Raw genomic sequence first — 18,925 nt, 5'->3', positions numbered from 1 at the left:
GTGGACACGGGGAGAACATACAAACTCCTTATAGACAGCATGGGATTCAAACTTCAGCCCCAAGCATTGGTGCACACACATTGCACTAACTGTAAAACCCCAGTAAAGATTACATCAAGTGCTTAATAATTGCATTAACAAGAATGCTGTGTTGTAAAATGACCTTCCAACTGGAAGGTCTAATGTTAGATAATTGTGTAATATTTCAATGGAGATGAAACATAAATGGACATGGCATTTTCAATGTCCTCAATTTGGCTCCGTCAGTTGTTCAGCATTACTAATCTGAACAATTTACTGTTCTCCACTATTAGGTGACTCATCATCAATTTCCCTTTTGTTTATTTACTTAGTGGATGTGACATCAAACATTAAGATACTGGCATTAGCAATTTTCAACTGAGTAAAATTTTTCTCAAACAGCACTTCTCAAGCCAGTGGTATCAAAGAAACAATGATCTTACAAATCCTTATTCAGATATCATTTCCAACAGAAATTTCACAACATGATCAGGTACTATTGATAAATAATGGTTTTCTGGTAACTCACTGATTCATCAAACTGAGAATGGAAGTATTAAGATTATAAAATAGAGCAGATGCAGCAAACCCTGAGCTTGTTGAAGCCAGATGTAAACCTGACAGTTAATTTAAGTACATGAAGGAGAAATGAATATAAGGACTCGCTGACAGGACTGGATGAAATAAGGTGAGGGATGGGGCTCAATTGAAAGGTAAACTCTGACGTTGACCTGTTAAGTGAAATAGATAATTTCTACTGTCTACAATTCATAACCTCGGAATCTAATCATGCACAGCAACATCCATGTGTCCTTCACCCTGGAAATGTTTTCAAAAGCTGATCATAGAGACAAATTTGCAACTTTCTGTTTGCTCCACATAGATCATGAATTTCTTTGAGGATTCTCTATGTACCTCATATATTAGCATATGAAGGCATCCAATGATTGTTTCAATTTGACTTAAGTGTCATTCATCAGCACATACTGGGATCATAAGATATGGTGTAAGGGTTAAAATGACTTGTGAATATTGTTTACAAATTCCATGAGTATTTCTCCATAGTAACAACCTTTAAGCCAAGGTCTCTTTCTCCTTATTTCAGATAAACATTTTAGTTTCGAGCTTTGGTTTGTACTTCAGGGGATTTGAAGACAGCCCGGATAATTATTTTGACTTCTTTTGAACATATTAACATATTAAAGTTTTATTGTCCATTTTATTAATTGTTTTAAGTATAGTTTAATTGTTTAATCAAACGTCTTAATGCAAAAGTTCTAATAAACAGTGAAAAAAGATTAATGCTACTTTAAAACAGACTTTTCATTTAATGAGTCAAAACAACACTGTCTGCATGTTGTCCGAATTATAAAAGGAAATAGTCACAATATCTGCGACTATCTCCCTTTATAATGTGATAGTATTAGTGTAAGTTATAGGCTTTGCAAGAAAAGTACTAGCCTGTGGACTAGGACACTAAGGAATTTCAACAGGCAGCCAAAATTGTTTTGTGAGAAGGATATCATGCCTTAATTACTAAATTCTGCTGTGGATACAGGAAACTTTGGAAGTACTATACTAAAATGTCCAGATGCTATTATTTCAAAATATAAACCAAATCAAAACTCAGGGAAGTGAAATATCTGGCTCACAAACAGCACAGAATGGGCCTAAGTGCGTGCTTTTCTGGTTGGCGAGATGCAACAAGTGGAGCGCAATAGAGATCAGAGCTGAGGTCTCAACTTCTTTTAATTTGGATAAATGACTTGGATAGTTCACAGAATATTCAGTTGTTGAAGTTAGAAAACAAGTTGTGTAGGAATGTGAAATGAGAGGGCAATGACCTTGCAACTGGAAGGAAATGCAGAAAAAATTGAAGTTGTTAATTTTCGCACTAAAAATGAGCAAAAAAACTGAATGGAGAGAGTTTTAGAGTTCTGAAATGCAAAGGGGTCAATAGACTCCTAGAGCATGAATTGTAAAAGGCTAAGAAACAAATACAGCAGATATTTAGAAAAGCTAACAGAACATCATCACTTATTAAGATGAGAAATAAACATACATGTACGAAGGTATACTTTATATGAAGTGATTTTATTTAAGGAAAAATATTAATGTATTAAATGCAGTTCATGCCTACCAAACTGATACTTATAATACCTTATGAGGAAAAGTTGGACAAGCTAGGCTTATGCCTGCTCCAGTTTAAAAGGGTAGGAGGTAGCTTGATTGAAACATGAGATCCAGAATAGTTTTGACAGGATGGTCCTTTCAATATTAAAATCTAAAGCTGGGGATACTGTTTAAATAATGGACCAACCATTTAAGGGAAAGATAAGGCTAAATGATTTTGTAGAAGAATGAGACTCTTTCAGAATAATGAAAGCTTTGAATATTTTTTTACGCCAGTGGTAGATCGATCAGTGAGAAGCACAGGAGTGAAAGGTTACCCGAGAAAGTCTGAAGTTACAACCAGATTAGTCATTAACTTGTAAAATGGCAGAGCAGGGAGCTGAGTCACCTCCTCTTGTATATTTTCTAACCTCCATTAAGCAAACCATTTATGATTTACAATATTCTTGTTTGCACAATTTTTTCAATACCATTAGTCACTTGATGTGCTGTCAATTGGAAACTAATGTTATTCTGCAGTTTTTAATCTTAAATTTGCATTTGTGTGATTTCCCATCAAATGATACCCTGATTCTTCCTGCAGCTATTCAATCCTCTTGCCTTCCATGCCCCTTTCATCAGCAAAGAGACCTGTAATCACAACCTGTCTCCTTACACTTGCTTCTCAGAGGTGGGTTGAGCACATTAATTATGAAAGGCTGGTTTAATAAAACAGAAATTTTCAACATAACATAGAATGGAGATTTGTAAAAGCCTTCAACAAAACTCATTCATTGACCTCTGATAATACCTATTTAAGTCTTTTCCAGTATCTGAACCTTGGTAATATGGGAACATGCAGGATCTGTCTAAATAGAGAAGTCAAAAGACGTAGCTTTAAATACTGAGTAACTTTATTTCTCTTCATATTCCAAGAGGATACCAGACCACTTGTTTTCACAGGAACCAAAATATAGAAGTGGTACTAGCCAATTAATCCAATTCTGATATTTACTCAGATCATGGCTAATCCTCTCCAAATCCACTGTGTCCAAAAATATATTTATCTTTGTCTCAAAACTCTCTCACTCTTCAGTCCTCAACCAGTGACATCTTGTCAAGAGACCTGCTGCCCCTAACCCAAGATTCTCCAGCAGAAGGAAGTAACCGCTTCAACCTATTCTGTGAATTTCTCATTACATTTCCCCATCCTTAATGACTCAATAAAACAAACTCTTGTTCTCTCTCTCCATCTTTCATAATGGGGCATACCTTAATCCTAGCAATTAATCTTGTAAATCCATGCTGCACTGATTCCAAGCTAAATATTACCTTTAAATAAGGAGTGTAAAATAACATACATTGCCTCCATGTGATTACACCAAAACTCTACAATCTCCACAAGATTTGCAGAATTCATTATTCAATCTGTGCAATAAAGACCCAAGTGATGTCAGATATCTGGATTTCTTGCTGAATCTAAACATCATCCACTTTATCTCATGAAGCTGCAAACTATGATCCCTATTGTTTAAAATTGTTTCAAAAATATTCTGCTGCTTTATTCCCCCTACCAAAATGCACAACTTCGTTCATTTTACCAAGTGAGTAAATGTGGCTGTTCAGTAATGACTCGATTGGCCAAATAGGCCTATATAACAAGGGAAATGAGGAAACATGAATATATTACCTTTTCATCCAAATCATTAATATAAATTCTGGTCACATTTTTATAGGAAGGATGTGGAAGCATTAGGGTAGGTGCAGACATTTACCAAGATGTTGCCAGGATTGGAGAAGATATTTTATGGAATAAGACTAACCAAGCTACGGCTTCTCTCTGGAATGAGGGAGGATGAGAAGTGACTTGAAATAGATAATACAAGATTATGAGAGGCATGGATAGGATGGACAGCCAACATCTTTTTTCCTAGGGCAACAATAGCAAGTTCAATGGGACATCCACTGAAAATCAGTGGAGGAAAGATTAGGAGAGATGTCAGTGGTAAGTTTTTTTATATATACATAGAGAATGGTGGGAGCCAGGAATGCATTACTGGGAGTGGTGGTTGAGGCCAGGAGAATAGGGTCATTTAAAAGACTCATAGATACATGGATGTAAACAAACAGAGGGTAATGTGTGTGAGGCTTGCTTAGATTTGTGGAATAGATTTATATAGGTCAGTACATCTTGGGGCGAAAGGCCTGCACTAGGCTGTACTATGCTCCATGAATAGTTAGCACCTAGGACTGATCCCTGTAACATCCCATTTTTAACAGTTCACCAACCCTATGGTGACTCATTTACTCTCACTCTGCTTGTAAAACAGTGGGATTGCAAGGATTACCTTCTTCTCATCCTTGCTTAAAACTATTATTCTTCCTGGCCTCCACTCTACTCCAACTGGCAAGATTCCAGCCATTCTTTTAGCATGAGCTTAACACCAATTGCCAGCATGTTTTATAACCATCAAGGACTTAAATGAAACCTGAAATATTTTCACCAATAGTAGACCTCTCTCCAAATATCTTTACTTTTGTTCCAACATAGAATTTTATTTGAATATGTTTCCATGCATTCAATTTTATTGATCATCATAAAAAAAGCATGTTTTTGGTCTGGGGTGTCGATAATAATTTATGAACACATCATGACTGTTTTTAAGAAGTGGTCCATTCGGCGATACTTTCCAGGAATAGTAACAACTAAATTTCCTATTAAGAAGCACAAGTACAAATAGGAAAAATTAACAAAAACTTAATTAGAGGTTGGTCATGAGGGAAGGCAATAATAGTTTATTTTGAGGTGAAATGGTGTTGACTACATCAGATTAAAAATCACAAACACGGGAGCCCACTATTGTTCCTGAGAATGGCTAACACTGGTTGGAGGATTCCACAATACCTGGGTTTCCTTTCTTATTAGTTAATAGATTTAAATTCCAAGAAAGTGTTTTCAACTTACTGTACTCTCCTGGATATAATTCCTCAGAAGCAGAATATCCATCTCTAATGATTGTCTTCTCTTATTTTCCATGGTCAATACACAAGTGTTTGGTCCATGAAGACATTTCTGCAACACATAGCTGTCACCAAAAATCTTTGAGGTTCCAACCGAGGCAGTGACACGAGATTTATGAAGACTGAGGAGATAGGAAAAGAACAAAAGGTTATGAAATATTTCAGTGCACGTATCTTCATGAGCAGCTTCCAAAGTTGGATCATGCTGGGACCCAGCCCTTTCCCCACACTAGCCCTCTTTAACCATGGGGTTCCTAATAACATTAAGGCCTTCCTGCCACAACTATTCATGAGATGAAGCCAGTGATGAGTAGCCTCAGACAGTGTAGTCTGGGGCCTCACCCTTAGCTTGCACTCATTGCTTTCTGTTCATAAGCACGGTGGATGATCATCAAAGTGAAAAAAATATTATTTAATACCACTTTAAACTACAATCAATTTACAACAAATGTAAAATGTAAAAAAATAAATAAAACTTAGGACATACCTTCTTAATGAAGATCAATGACAACATCCATAGTGAACAGAGAACAGTACAACACAGGAATAGGCCCTTTGACTCTCCAAATCTGTGCTAACTTTGGTGCCACTCTGAACTAATCCCACATGCCTGCACTTGATCGTATCCCTCCATTTCCTGTTTGTTGATGTCATGGAGTTATGCAGCGCAGAACAGGCTGTTCGATTCAACTCATCCCTGCTGACCAAGTTGGATTTGAGGGATAGTCCCATGTGCCTCCATGGCTCTCACTATCCATAAATCTGTCCAAATGCCTTTTGAACACTGTAGCTGTCGCCCTTTCTACAGCTTCCTCTGGCAGCCCATTCCAAGAACAGTCCACTCTCTGGGGGAAAATGTTGCCCCTCAGGTCCCTCTTATATTTCTTTTAATTTTTCCAAATGACTACAATTTCCCTCCCCACCAGTTTCTGTGTAAGACTTCTGCATGTGTGGCATAAAGTTGGGCACCCAGATATGGTATATCCAGCCTCTCCAATAACTGCATTAAAGACAAAAGAAAAATTATGCTTCAAAGCAGAGTAACTTGCTTTGAAATGTCACTCCCTTTTGGAATGCCAATGACAAAAAAAAGTGAGTCTAAAGCCATCACTGTCTGATCTAGAGGTGCCAATGCAAAGGACAAGAAAAAAAAAACTACAGAGAGTTGTGAACTCACAGGAATCAGTCTTCACTCCATCAAGGACATCTACAAAAGGAATATCTTAAGAAAGCAGCCTCTCTCAAAGACCCTCACCACCCAGGCCATGCCCACGATTATGAAATTCTTTGAGCGTCTGGTGATGGAATGCATCAGAATACATCTCCCAAAGATGCTGGATCCATTTCAATTCATCTATAGAAGAAACAATTCCACAGACAATGCTATAATCTTGTCACTTCACTCTGTCCTAGCTTACCTGGAGAATGATGCCTCATATGCCAGCTGTTGTTCATTGACTTCAGCTCAGCGTTTAATATGATCATTCCCCAGAGACTGATGGGGAAGCTGTCCTTGCTGGGACTCAACACCCCTCTCTGTAATTGGATCCTGGACTTCCTAAAGAAAAGACCATAATCTGTCCAGGTTGTACTCAGCCTGCTCCTGTTCATACTACTGACTAATGACTGCATTGCCAAATCCAGCTCCAACAGTGTCATCAAGTTTGCAGATGACACAACAGTAGTTGGCCTCATCAGCAACTACGATGAGTTGCACTACAGAGAAGAGGTGGACAATCTCATGATATGGCGTGAGAATAGCAAACTGAGTCTCAATGTGGATAAATGAAGGAGATGATCGTGGACTTCAGGAAGACCAGGAATGACACCCTCCATTACACATCAACAACTCTGTAGTAGAGAGAGTGGAGAGCACCAAGTTCGTTGGAATTCAATTAACTAGTGACCTATTGTAAACACTCAACATCATCTCACTTGTCAGGAAGGCACAACTGTGACTGCACTTCCTAAGAAGACTGAAGCAGCCAAAGCCACCATTATGTCAACCTTCTATAGGAGCTCTATCGAGAGCATCCTGGCCAGCTGCATCACAGTGTGGTACAGTTGCTATGGAGAAATGGATTGGAGGTCAATCCATAGGACCATAAGAGTGGCAGAGAGGATCACTAGAGTATCTCTCCATTGATGTGATCTACCAGGATCATTGTCTGAAGAGGGTGTGCAAAATTATTGAGGGTTTCTTCCACCCTGTATGCAGGATTTTTCAGCTGTTCCTGTTGGGGAAGAGATGCAGGAGTATCAGAGCCAGCATGAGCAGGTTGAAGAACAGCTTCTACCCGTGGGCAGTGAGAAGGCTGAACAACCAAAGGAAATGCTCACATGAACTATATGAGACTCTCATTTGTACAAAACAAGTTTATTTATTTATTTTTATAGATATAGTACTTGTACTGCACATGTATTATTTGTTTGTATGTGTGTTATGTTTGGTTGTGTGTCTGCATGTTTTGCACCGAGGCCTGGAGAACGCTGCTTCATTGGGATATACGTAATCTTTTATCCAAAAGCCTTGGGACCAGGGACTTTTCGGAATTTGGAATTTTTCAGATAATAGACTAATAGGATCAGTGGAAAGTTAAGTGATTTCATATTCAAACAACACAAAAACACACTTCAACTAGAAAAGTCTCTGGACAGGGGAGGGGGAGATGGATGGGGTGGGGACAGTGGCAGCACTGGAGTGGGGGGTGTTTGCGGTAGTGCTGGACAGACGTGGCGGCAGTGGAGCTGGCCAGGGTTGGGGGGGGTTGGTAAATGAAGTGAGATAAAGATAGACCATATAATTACTAATGTACTTTTTATTTTTAAGTAAAATATACAGTAAAACTTCAAGCATAAACTGACACAAACTAAGCTAAACACCTGAAAATATGGTGACCATCGTCTTCAGGTCATCTTCAGGAAGATGCTGCACAGATACACCATGTTCAAGCTTCTGCAATAACTCTACTTTCTGCGCTATTGATAATGACAGAAGCTTTCTTTTCTGCTTCTCTCTGTTACTCATAGGGGATTCTGCAGCACTTTTTGACATTTTCCACAGTCTTCAAAAGTCCATGAGCAGCAAAGGCATGTAGGACTGGTATAAGCACTGAGGCACAGTGCTGGGTGGGGGTGGGTCCAGTTGGGTCATGTTTGGCGCCAAATCCAAGCTTTGGTGTGCAGGCAACATCCATGGAAAAGATGTTCAGTTTTCAGAGGTTTCAGATGAAACTTTATGTATCGATACTTGTACAATCAAATGACATTAAACTTGACTTGACTCTTCACACTGCTACATCAGAAATAAAGTACAGGAGTCTGAAGACTAACATTCAATAGTACAAAAAAACAGCTTCTTCCCTCTGCCTTCAGATTTCTGAATGAACAATGAACAACAGACATTACCTCACTTTCTCTTATTTTTTTTTGCACTTAATTATTTATTTTTAAATGTAATTTTATAGCAATATTTGCACCGTGACACTGCTGTGAAACAACAAGTTCCATGACATGTTCATGACCATAAATTCTGAAGGCAACCAAAACTGAAATTCACCTTTCAAAATGTCTCCTTTTTGATCTTTCACTCTGTGATTTTAATGGTCATCTGCTATACTATTCTCTCAGCTTCTTTGGCGCCAATTTACCCAGTAAAATTAACCCATGTTCAAGTTTCAAGTTTAAATTTATTGTCATATATACTGGGGTACAATGTAAAGGTTCATTTTGTATGCAATCTAGCAAGTCTCTCCACAAATACAGCAGAATAAAACATAGTGCAGAGTTCAGTGAGCAATCAGTTAGAATAGAGTACGGCCACATTATTTTATTTGTTTGATGTTCATTCAGTCTCCTACCCCTTTGAACATCCCCTGCCATAAGTCAAAAGGACACTGATTTACACACACCTAGCACATAGGCACTTGATCATATGTCCTGTATCCTGTCTGAAATGTAACTACCACTGTGTCCTAGTCTCTTCTGATTGAATAGTTTTATACTTCAGGATCATCATTAAAGCAAATTAACCCTGGCTCTATATCACCAGCTCATCTCTACTGCCACCTCTACCTTCATTTCCAATTTTTAAAAATCTTCCTGAAGTCTCACTCCAAAGTTATCTGCTCCACAAATGCCAAGTATTACTGTAATCCCACTCTATCTGCCACTATAAACCTCTTCAAGTATCCTCCATCATTCCAGGAGCAGGCCATCACAATCTTCGCCTATCTTTACAAACCATTACTCCAATTCTCATCATCTTTCCCAGATCTCTGAAAATGTGCCTCCCAAATTCATGTCCATCTTTCCTGTAACTTTATATTGGAACCTCGCGCCTCAGATTACTAATTTTATAAACCAGTAAATTTTCCCTAATCAAAGTCACTATTATTACCACTATTGGCCATACCACACTCCTCTCCAGCTCACTCAGACTACCTTGACTATAATTTAGTTTACAAATACAGAGAAGAAATTAGAACCACTAATCTAAGCAGTTTGAAACAGTCCCCTTTCAAAGAATCATTCTGATTATAAGGAATTTGTTTTTACATCATTAAACAATCAAAAATCCTCTTCTTGAACCTTCACATCTCAGACCTTCTGAACCACAAAGATTTGCTATCACTTGCCTGCATCCTCTTCAATTGTTTCTGAACCCACTTTGCATGTAACCATGTGCATCAAAAGTTGCTTCTTTATTCTATTGTTTCTAAAAAATGGAACAACAGCTAGAAATTATTTTGCATGTTTTATTTTACTTTACCCAAATGATTTCTGCACACATGGAAATTCTGCACAGCTTCTCCGTACTGTTGCTAAGCAGACACAACAACATCAAATAGCATGTAATATAGTGTTAAAGTCACATCCAAGGTTCTTTTAGACTTCGTCCATGCAAAGCAAAGCAGTCACCTTCAGCTGAGCCTACTTCTTCATTGGAAGAAAGGAACCAAGGCCAAACTCACCTGTTTCTGGAAAGACCAATGTGTTAATTTGATTGCAGTTAGCACCACTAAATATTTAGCCTGCTGTTTGTTCATACCCACCCTTATTTCTGTCTGCCAATGCTTTCGTCTCTCTTTATACTACTGATATCCGCTGCTTGCTACGTTATCACCCCATAGTTGGCTTTCTCCATAGTTCCATGATGTGGAAACTGGTGTGGGGAAGGCTTGTGTTTGCATTTACAACTCCACAGAATGAGCTTTTTAAGGTACAGAAGAAGTTCAGAAACATTGTGTTTCTATTACACCACCTTTTCCCATTTTACACTGAAAAACCACGTTATTGCTGTACACATGACCCATCTCTGGAAGCTGGCTTGCTTGCTCACACAGAACTGAAAAAAGCTAGCTCCATGAGTCAAATATGCTCCACCACTGAGACTACCTACCTGGGTGGATTGAAGATGGGTAAGTCTAGACCCCCCCCCACCAATCCACCTTGCAATTCTTTGCAATTCTTTTCACAGCGCTCGAAAGGTAGAAAAAACTCAGCTTTCAAGCTCTGTGTTGGTGGGGTAGGGGTGTTAGGGGAAATCACAGGAAAAGTAACCATTGACCAGCAGAAACATTTTGATACATTTGGAAGAGGACTGACTGAGTTAGTCAACAAAAATTTCAATGCAATGCAGAGAGTGAAACTGCCTTCCCATTTTCATCACTCTGAAACACTCACTTCAATATATTTATTTTAATCTCTTGCACATCTGTATTTTTAACTGGAATTTTACACTTGTGTGATATCCTATACAATTGTGCAATAATCCTTGAACTTCAGTTTTATTCAACATTTAAAATACTGCACCCCTGACTGAAATTGTACAGAATTGAAGCAGATTTGGAATTAAGAAGCTAAAGCACACTGGAAAATTAGGTATTACTGTTTCATCAGGTACTTACTCTTTGAAGTATTCAGCAAGATGCTGCATCCCATTCTGCACTGCCAAGTCCAAAGGTGTCACCCCTTCCTCATTGGGCACCAGAACAGCTTGGATTCCACCAGGCTTGCAAAGCAGAGTCTGAGAGAATTTATAAAGACCCAATCTTACTGAAATATGTAGCAAGGTTTCCTTGGGAATTAGCTCTGGAAAAAAAAGGAAATCAGATTAAAAAGTTACTTTAAATTAAAAAGAAAACATTAGAAATGTTTAGGTAGCAGCTTCGGAAAGAAAATTCATGAGAGGAATAGATTAGGGAATGCAAAGAATGTTTTGCCCAGAGTAGGGGAATCAGTAACCAGAGGACCTGAGTTTAAGATGAGCAGGAAGAGATTAACAGGAACCTTTGGGGTATTTTTTTTTTTACACGGAGGGGGTAAGTATATGGAACAGGCTGCCAGAGGAGGTGACTGAACCAGGTACTAATGCAACATTTAAGAGAAAATTGGACAGCTATGTGGATAGGATGGATTTGGAAAGGTATGGGCCACATGCAGGCAGGAGGGACTAGTGTGAGTGGGGCATTTTGGTCAGCTTGGGCGGGTTGGGCTGAAGGGCCTATTTCCACACTGTATGACTTTACATTTCAAATCAATGACCTTCATGAGAACTGGAAAAAGATTGATACAATTGCCTAAAAATCTTGAAGCAGCATTGTGTTCACTTCAACGTTCATGAAAATCAGCATTTTCCTGAGAACAACATTCTTTCTTGGATTGAATCATTCCGCACTAGAAATTTTATTCAGTGCTGACCCAATGGGCTGAAACATCTGTTTCCAAGGGCCACATTGGGTCCAAGATGTTCTTTCCTGATATCAATTCCTGGAAGATAGAAGAGTAAGGGGTGATTTGATAGATGTATTTAAAATTATGAGGGGGACAGATAGAGTCAACGTGGACAGGCTTTTTCCATTGAGAGGGGGGAGATTCAAACAAGAGGACATGGTTTGAGATCGAAGGGAGAAAAGTTTATGGGAAACATGAGGGGGAATTTTTTCCTTCAGAGGGTGATGGGAGAGTGGAATGAGCTTTTGGCCAAATGGTAGATGCAGGTTTGATTTTAATATTTAAGGAAAAGTTGGATAGGTATATGGCCGAGAGAAGTGTGGAGGGTTATGGACTGGGTACAGGTCAATGGGACTAGGTGAGGGAAGGTGTTCAGCATGGACTAGAAGGGCCAAACTGGCCTGTTTCCATTTTGTAATTGTTATATGTTTATAATGCAGTTAGGTTTAATGCTGTCTAGGAGGAATATGATTTGTTGTTTCTCAAGTTTACATTCAGCTTCAACCTGACAATCGTGCGAATGGTTGGGGGAAATGAGGGAATAGTTACCTTGTTCTGGCCACTGTCCAAGGAGATTCCATGAAGGAGGTAATTCCATGTGTTCAACAGCAGCTGCCATCTTCTCATCCAATGCCTGTAGTGTCTCTGTGGTGAGGCCACAATGTTCAAGCAGAGTCAGATAACTAGTGCAAGTGATTGTGTCAACACTTGCAATCAGAATCTGAGCTAGTTCATACACTACATCCTGGACGTAGGTTATCTGACTGCTTCCAAGGATGGATACAAAATGCCTTTCTGTGTACATGCAGGCAGAAACTGTAACACCTTCAAAAATATCATGACCTGTAACAAAATGCAAGAGCAATATTAAATAGAAAATAGCAAGTATATTTCTAAATATTTAACACAGCTTAGTATATTAATACATGTATATGTCAGCAAGAGTCACTCCAGGGACTTCAGCATCAAACTAGAGCAAAACTTTGCAGTATTGAAGCAGTGCTGCACTTTTGGTAATGCCACCTTCAAGGTGAAACCAAGCCATTTCTGACTTGTGAAAGGCTGGAGATTTCATCTTGGCAACAGTTTCTATTCCTCAACATGGCTGAAGAACATCCAACTGCATTGTCAGACTGAGCATCCAAAACATCTACTATAGTATAGGCATTGGGGTTCTGGCTTAATTTTTAAAAAAAATACTGTTTAGCAAAGTTGTATCCACCATAATCACATGGCATGTGGTTACAAGCAGTAAATATTATTACTGTAAAGATTAAGCTCAGTGAGTTTTCAGAAAGTACACACACAAAAAAAACACCTCTTCCATTACCCAAAAATCAAGTCAAGGTCTTATATATCAATTTTACCATCTATGCATGCACCTTAAAACACTTAAGAGACTAGACTGTAGACTAACTCTCGATTTAAATTTCAAATATATTAATCAACTAGATTTGCTCACTTTAATCTCCACATTTGCTTCATCAGTTTCGCTATAATTTTGGATCTCAACCCCACCACACCATCACACATCCACCACCGCCCACCACAGTAGTTTATCTTCCATAGAACCATGGAAAATAATAGCATAGAAACAGGGCCTCCATACCCCTTCCATCCATGTACCTATCCAAATTCTTCTTTCACATAGGAATGACTTATACAACTTTATGATAACATCCCAACTCCTCTCTTTACAACCCTATCTACCTGTGATGCCACTTTCAGGGATTTATGTATCTGTATTTCCAGATCCCTCTGTTCTACCAGACTCCTCAGTGTCCTATCATTTACCATATATGTCCTTTCTCTGTTTGTCCTTCCAAAATGTCTGCATTTAATTCCATCTGGTCCATTTTTCCAGCTGGTCCAGATCCCTCAGCAAGTTTGAAACCCTTCCTCGTTCTCCACAACACCTACAATCTTTGTGTCATCAGCAAACTTGCTGATCCAATTTAGATTTCAGAGATTCTCTCTTTTTTATGAGCAAGGCAGAATTATCACATTAGTTGTGCAATTAAAAAAAACTGTACACATGTAAACAAATAAAGAACTGTAAGCAGATAATGAATATCAACAAACTGGCTGTGCAATAGAGAATTTTTTTTTAAATCAACGAAGTGCACAAGTAAGAGTTCTTAAATGGGTCTCTGATTGGGTTTGTTGTTGAGGAGTCTGATGGTGGAGGAATAGCAACTGTCCCTGAACCTGGTGGTGCGAGTCTTGTGGCACCTCTACCTCTCCTGATGGCACCAGTGAGAACAGAGTGTGGGCTGGGTGGTGTAGAGCTTGATGATTGCAGCTGTTCTCTGACAGCAGCGTTCCCTGTAGATCTTCTTGATAGTGGGGAGGGTTTTACCTGTGATGTCCTGGGCTGTGTCCACTACCTTTTGCATGGCTTTACGCTCAGGGGTATTGGTGTCCCCATACCAGACAGTGATGCAGCTGGTCAAAACACTTTCCACCACACATTTGTAGATATTTGCCTGGATTTTTAGTGACATGCCAAACCTCTGCAAACTCCTGAGGAATTAGAGGTGCTAACATGTTTTCTTTGCGATGTCAATAGTGTACTGGGTTCAGGAAAGATCTTCCGAGATAGTGACTCCTAAGAACCTAAATTTGCTCACCCTCCCCACCTCTGATTGTATACCTCTGGTCTTCCTTTCCTAAAGTCAACAATCAACTCCTTAGTCTTGGTGACATTGAGTGCGAGGTTCTAGTTGGTGCAACATTCAGCCAAGTTTTCAATCTCCATCCTGTACGGTGACTCATCCCCTTCCTTTATACAGCCCATTACTGTGGGATCATCGGCAAATTTGTAGATGGTGTTGTTGTTGTACCGAGCCACACAGTCGTAGGTGAGAAGTGAGTAGAGCAGGGGGCTAAGAACACACCCCTCTGGTTCTCTGGTACTGATGGAGATTGTGGAGTTGTCCACATTATCACCCAGTGTGATAGTACAGATCTATCACCAATGTACATAGTGTATATAGTTACTGTATCTAGACTGTGCTTACAGCGATTGGCTGAGAGCTTAGCCACGCCTACTGTCTGGGCCTTAAAGGGTTGTGTCCCTAGCCAGGTCAGATCATTCCGGACTGGTCGGCCACCTGTGAAGAGCTCCTGTCTTTTGCTAATAAAAGCCGTGGTTTGGATCAGCAAGTCTTTGGTTCTTTCGACGAGCTCTACACCCAGTTCATTGATATAGGTGACAAACAACATTGGTCTCAGCACCGATCACCGATGAACACAGGCCTCCCGAGTAATTCCAGCAATCTCTCTGGCAGGATACTGGTCCTCTGCCAGGGCAGATGTAACCTCACCTCTCACCTTTGCCTGAGAAGATACATCACTCCAACTGAAATCCTCATGCCTGCACCAACTCATTTGCCCAATCCTCTTATTCCTATCCTTTCTACTATGTAGCACAGGGAGTAATCCGGAAATTTCAATTCCAAACTTTCTTTCTATCGCTCTATTTTCACTTTGCTGGGTCTCGTCCCTTTTTCTACCTAGGCCATTATTAGCAATGTGCACAATGAACTCTGGCTGCTCACCCTCCTCCTCGAGAATGTTCTACAACTGCTCGGAAACATCTTGATCAAGGCACCAGGGATGTAATACACCAACCTACAGTCTCACTCATAGCCACACAATCTCCAGTCTGTCTTATAATTATTGTGTCCCCTATCACTACAGCTCTTCTAGACACCACCTTTCCTGCTGTGCATCAGAGTTCAATCATAACATAACATAACAATTACAGCACGGAAACAGGCCATTAGGCCCTTCTAGTCTGCACCAAACCAAACACCCCTCTCTAGTCCCACCTCCCTGCACAATGCCCATAACCCTCCATCTTCTTCTCATCCATATACCTGTCCAACCTTTTCTTAAATAATACATTTGACTCCGCCGCCACTATTTCTCCCGGAAGCTCATTCCACACGGCTACCACTCTCTGAGTAAAGAAGTTCCCCCTCATGTTACCTCTAAACCCCTGCCCCTTAATTCTTAACTCATGTCCTCTTGTTTTAATCTTTCCTCCTCTTAACGGAAATAGTCTATCCACATCTACTCTGTCTATCCCTTTCATAATCTTAAATACTTCTATCAAATCCCCTCTCAACCTTCTACGCTCCAAAGAATAAAGACCTAATCTGTCCAATCTCTCCCTGTACTCTAGATGCTTAAACCCAGGTAACATTCTGGTAAATCTTCTCTGCACTCTCTCCACTCTGTTTATATCCTTCCTATAATTAGGCGACCAGAACTGCACACAGAACTCCAAATTAGGCCGCACCAACGTCTTATACAATCTCAACATCACCTCCCAACTCCTATATTTCATGCAATGATTGATAAAGGCCAGCATACTAAAAGCCTTCTTCACCACCCTATTCACGTGAGTTTCTACCTTCAGGGAACGATGTACCGTTACTCCTAAATCTTTCTGCTCTTCTGTATTCATCAATGCTCTCCCATTTACCACGTATGTCCTGTTCTGATTCTTCTTACCAAAATGAAGCGCCTCACACTTATCAGCATTAAATTCCATCTGCCATTTTTCAGCCCACTTTTCTAAGTAGCCCAAATCCCTCTGCAATCCTTGAAAACCTTCTTCATTATCTACTATTCCACCTATCTTAGTATCGTCTGCATATTTACTAATCCAATTCACCACCCCATCATCTAGATCATTAATGTATATAACGAACAACAATGGGCCCAATACAGATCCTTGAGGCACACCACTGGTACCACAGACTGGGATGCTGCCACTGTTCTCTTCTGAGGCGCAATTCTCTCCCACCCATGCAAAAATAGAATCCAAAATTATGTTACTGAGGGAAAACAGCAACATGGAAATCCTGCACTACCTGACTACCCCTTCTGCCTTTACTGGTAATCACTCAACTGTACGTGCGGTGTGACCACCCAGCTAAAGCTTCTGTCTATTGCGACGCTCCTCTGTGAATCCAACTACAGGTCCAGCTGCTCAATGTGATCAGTCTAGAACTGAAGCTGGAAACAAGAATACAGAAGAAAGTACAAGATCTTACCTTGTCACTGTTCAGGTTCCTCACCAAAACTTCAAATTACAAAGCCCCAGCACTTACGTCTCAAACCTCAAGCTCAAACTAACCTCTCTCACAATGCAACTTCAGCAGATAGTTGGCCTGTTGCAACTATACTTCGTTAAATCCAGCTCGAAACCCATTAAATTAAATGGCAAAGAACTATGACCGAAGGAGAAGGGAAGATGAAGATTCACATTTTTTGATTAAATAGAGTAGACTCTACTGAATTGTTTCCAAGTGGATTCTGTTTTGTTTAAATTTCATTTCAATGTTCAATGTGGGCAGCACAGTTCGCTTTATGATTCGCGCCATGCTGTTATTGCGCCAGTGACCGGGACTGGGGTTTGAATCCCGTATGGTCTCCAAGGTGTTTGTTCGTTCTCCCTGCATCTGTGTGGGTTTCCTCTGGGTTCTCTAATTTCTTCCCTCTGTTCAAAAACGTACCAGGGTTGTAAGTCAAATTGGGCTCATGGTGTATGTCTAAAATAGTAATAATATGATGTGATAAAACATTTCTGTGCTCAAGGTCTGCTACTTACAGCAGGAGAATTCCTGGTTTGCACGGGCCTCACCAATCAGGTTGGACCAGGAACTAGCTTCTGTTAGGAAGTTCATACTGCAGGACCTACTCCAGATACATAAATGAATTCTTCCTGCACACCATGGGTCCATATAATGAGTGATTAATGGTTATGTGTACTCAAAGGGTCAATTCAATTTTATTTTTCTTTATTACATTCTGAATGAAGTCTCCAATTTAGTTTCTAAGTTCTTACCTGGAATAACTGACTTCATTGTCCTAGCATCCAGTCTCTGAGCAACAGTGACATGCATCTGGTGTGAACCCTCATAAATAAAGTACAAGTCTGTATTTTCAGGTAAGAGGCAAGTCTCCTCAAATACTGCTAATATCGGCTGCTGCCCCTATAAAACAAAAATTAAAGAGTGTTTACACCACAAGAACCTAGACACAGAACTGGGTCATTCAACCCATCAAGTCTTCTCTGCCATTCAAATTGGATGCATTTTTCCTTTCAACTCTCTTCTCCTGCTTTCTCCCTATAACTGATGACATCCTTAATCTTTCATATTCCCTCATGGAAAATTAATACATCAAATTTGTACTAACTAGACAGACTTGCATACTATTTCACATTCTTGCCACCATAGGGTATCCATTTTCCGCAGTTTTTTCACTAGAGTAACATGCGAGATATATCAGACTTATTTAGGACATTTATTTGGGGGTTGAGATGTGGAAAAGAGAATGTACACACATCTGCAATCAATGTTATGTTGTCAGATGCTCACTCTGAAGTACTATTTTCTATAGAACGCCAATTAGAGAAGTACCAAACAATCAAACTTTAATGCCACTGGTTGTCACATTGACATCACTATATAATTTGTCGAAGTTTCCCGAGGTGATCTGTATAAGAGGGACAGGCGACATCTGAACTAGAGGAAAGCCAATATTCCGACAGGGAGATTTCCGAATGCTTTTTGGGAAGATTTAAACTGGATTGGCAGGGGGCTGTGGCAGATGAGAAGTTTAGGGTTAATACTATATTCAAAGTGAGCAAGTACAAGTGGACAGGATAGGCAGGAGTAAAACAAAGTGAGAGGAAAGGCCTATGGTTCAAATTGCAGTTATTTCAATGCATAAGAGGTAAGGTAGACAAATTCAGGCTGTGGATTGACTCAGAGACTAGAGATATTATGGTCATAAGAGAAACATAACAAGACTGGCACCTCATTGTTCCAGGATAAATATTGTATGTGACATGCACAATAGAGGGCAGGTAAGAGAAGAGAGGGGATTGAATTTTTGATAAGGGAAGACATAATAGCAGTTCTTAGGAAGGAAGGCAAATCCAATGTTAGCATTAATTTCAATTGCAGTAGGATTATAAAAGCAGAGATATAATGGTGAGGTTTTATAAGGCATTGGT

At 39.7% G+C, this 18,925-nt stretch overlaps 1 protein-coding gene across 7 annotated transcripts in view; it reads right to left on the bottom strand.

Moving 5' to 3' along the window:
- arhgef28a (Rho guanine nucleotide exchange factor (GEF) 28a) overlaps positions 1 to 18,925 on the bottom strand; it is a 378,379-nt gene that overhangs the window by 271,215 nt on the left and 88,239 nt on the right. For all 7 annotated transcript variants that reach the window (XM_069937151.1, XM_069937160.1, XM_069937184.1 and 4 more), the window contains 4 exons: positions 17,750 to 17,897; positions 12,439 to 12,732; positions 11,064 to 11,247; positions 5,099 to 5,276 (listed from right to left, as the gene is read on the bottom strand). In XM_069937151.1, coding sequence (XP_069793252.1) covers positions 5,099 to 5,276; positions 11,064 to 11,247; positions 12,439 to 12,732; positions 17,750 to 17,897 — 804 coding nt within the window. The remainder of the gene's footprint in view (positions 1 to 5,098; positions 5,277 to 11,063; positions 11,248 to 12,438; positions 12,733 to 17,749; positions 17,898 to 18,925) is intronic.

This window comes from Narcine bancroftii, chromosome 1 (genome assembly GCF_036971445.1).
Source record: "Narcine bancroftii isolate sNarBan1 chromosome 1, sNarBan1.hap1, whole genome shotgun sequence".
Lineage (NCBI taxonomy): Eukaryota > Metazoa > Chordata > Chondrichthyes > Torpediniformes > Narcinidae > Narcine > Narcine bancroftii.
The sequence above is the reverse complement of the archived record's forward strand: the minus strand, read 5'-3'. Positions and strand labels throughout refer to the sequence as shown.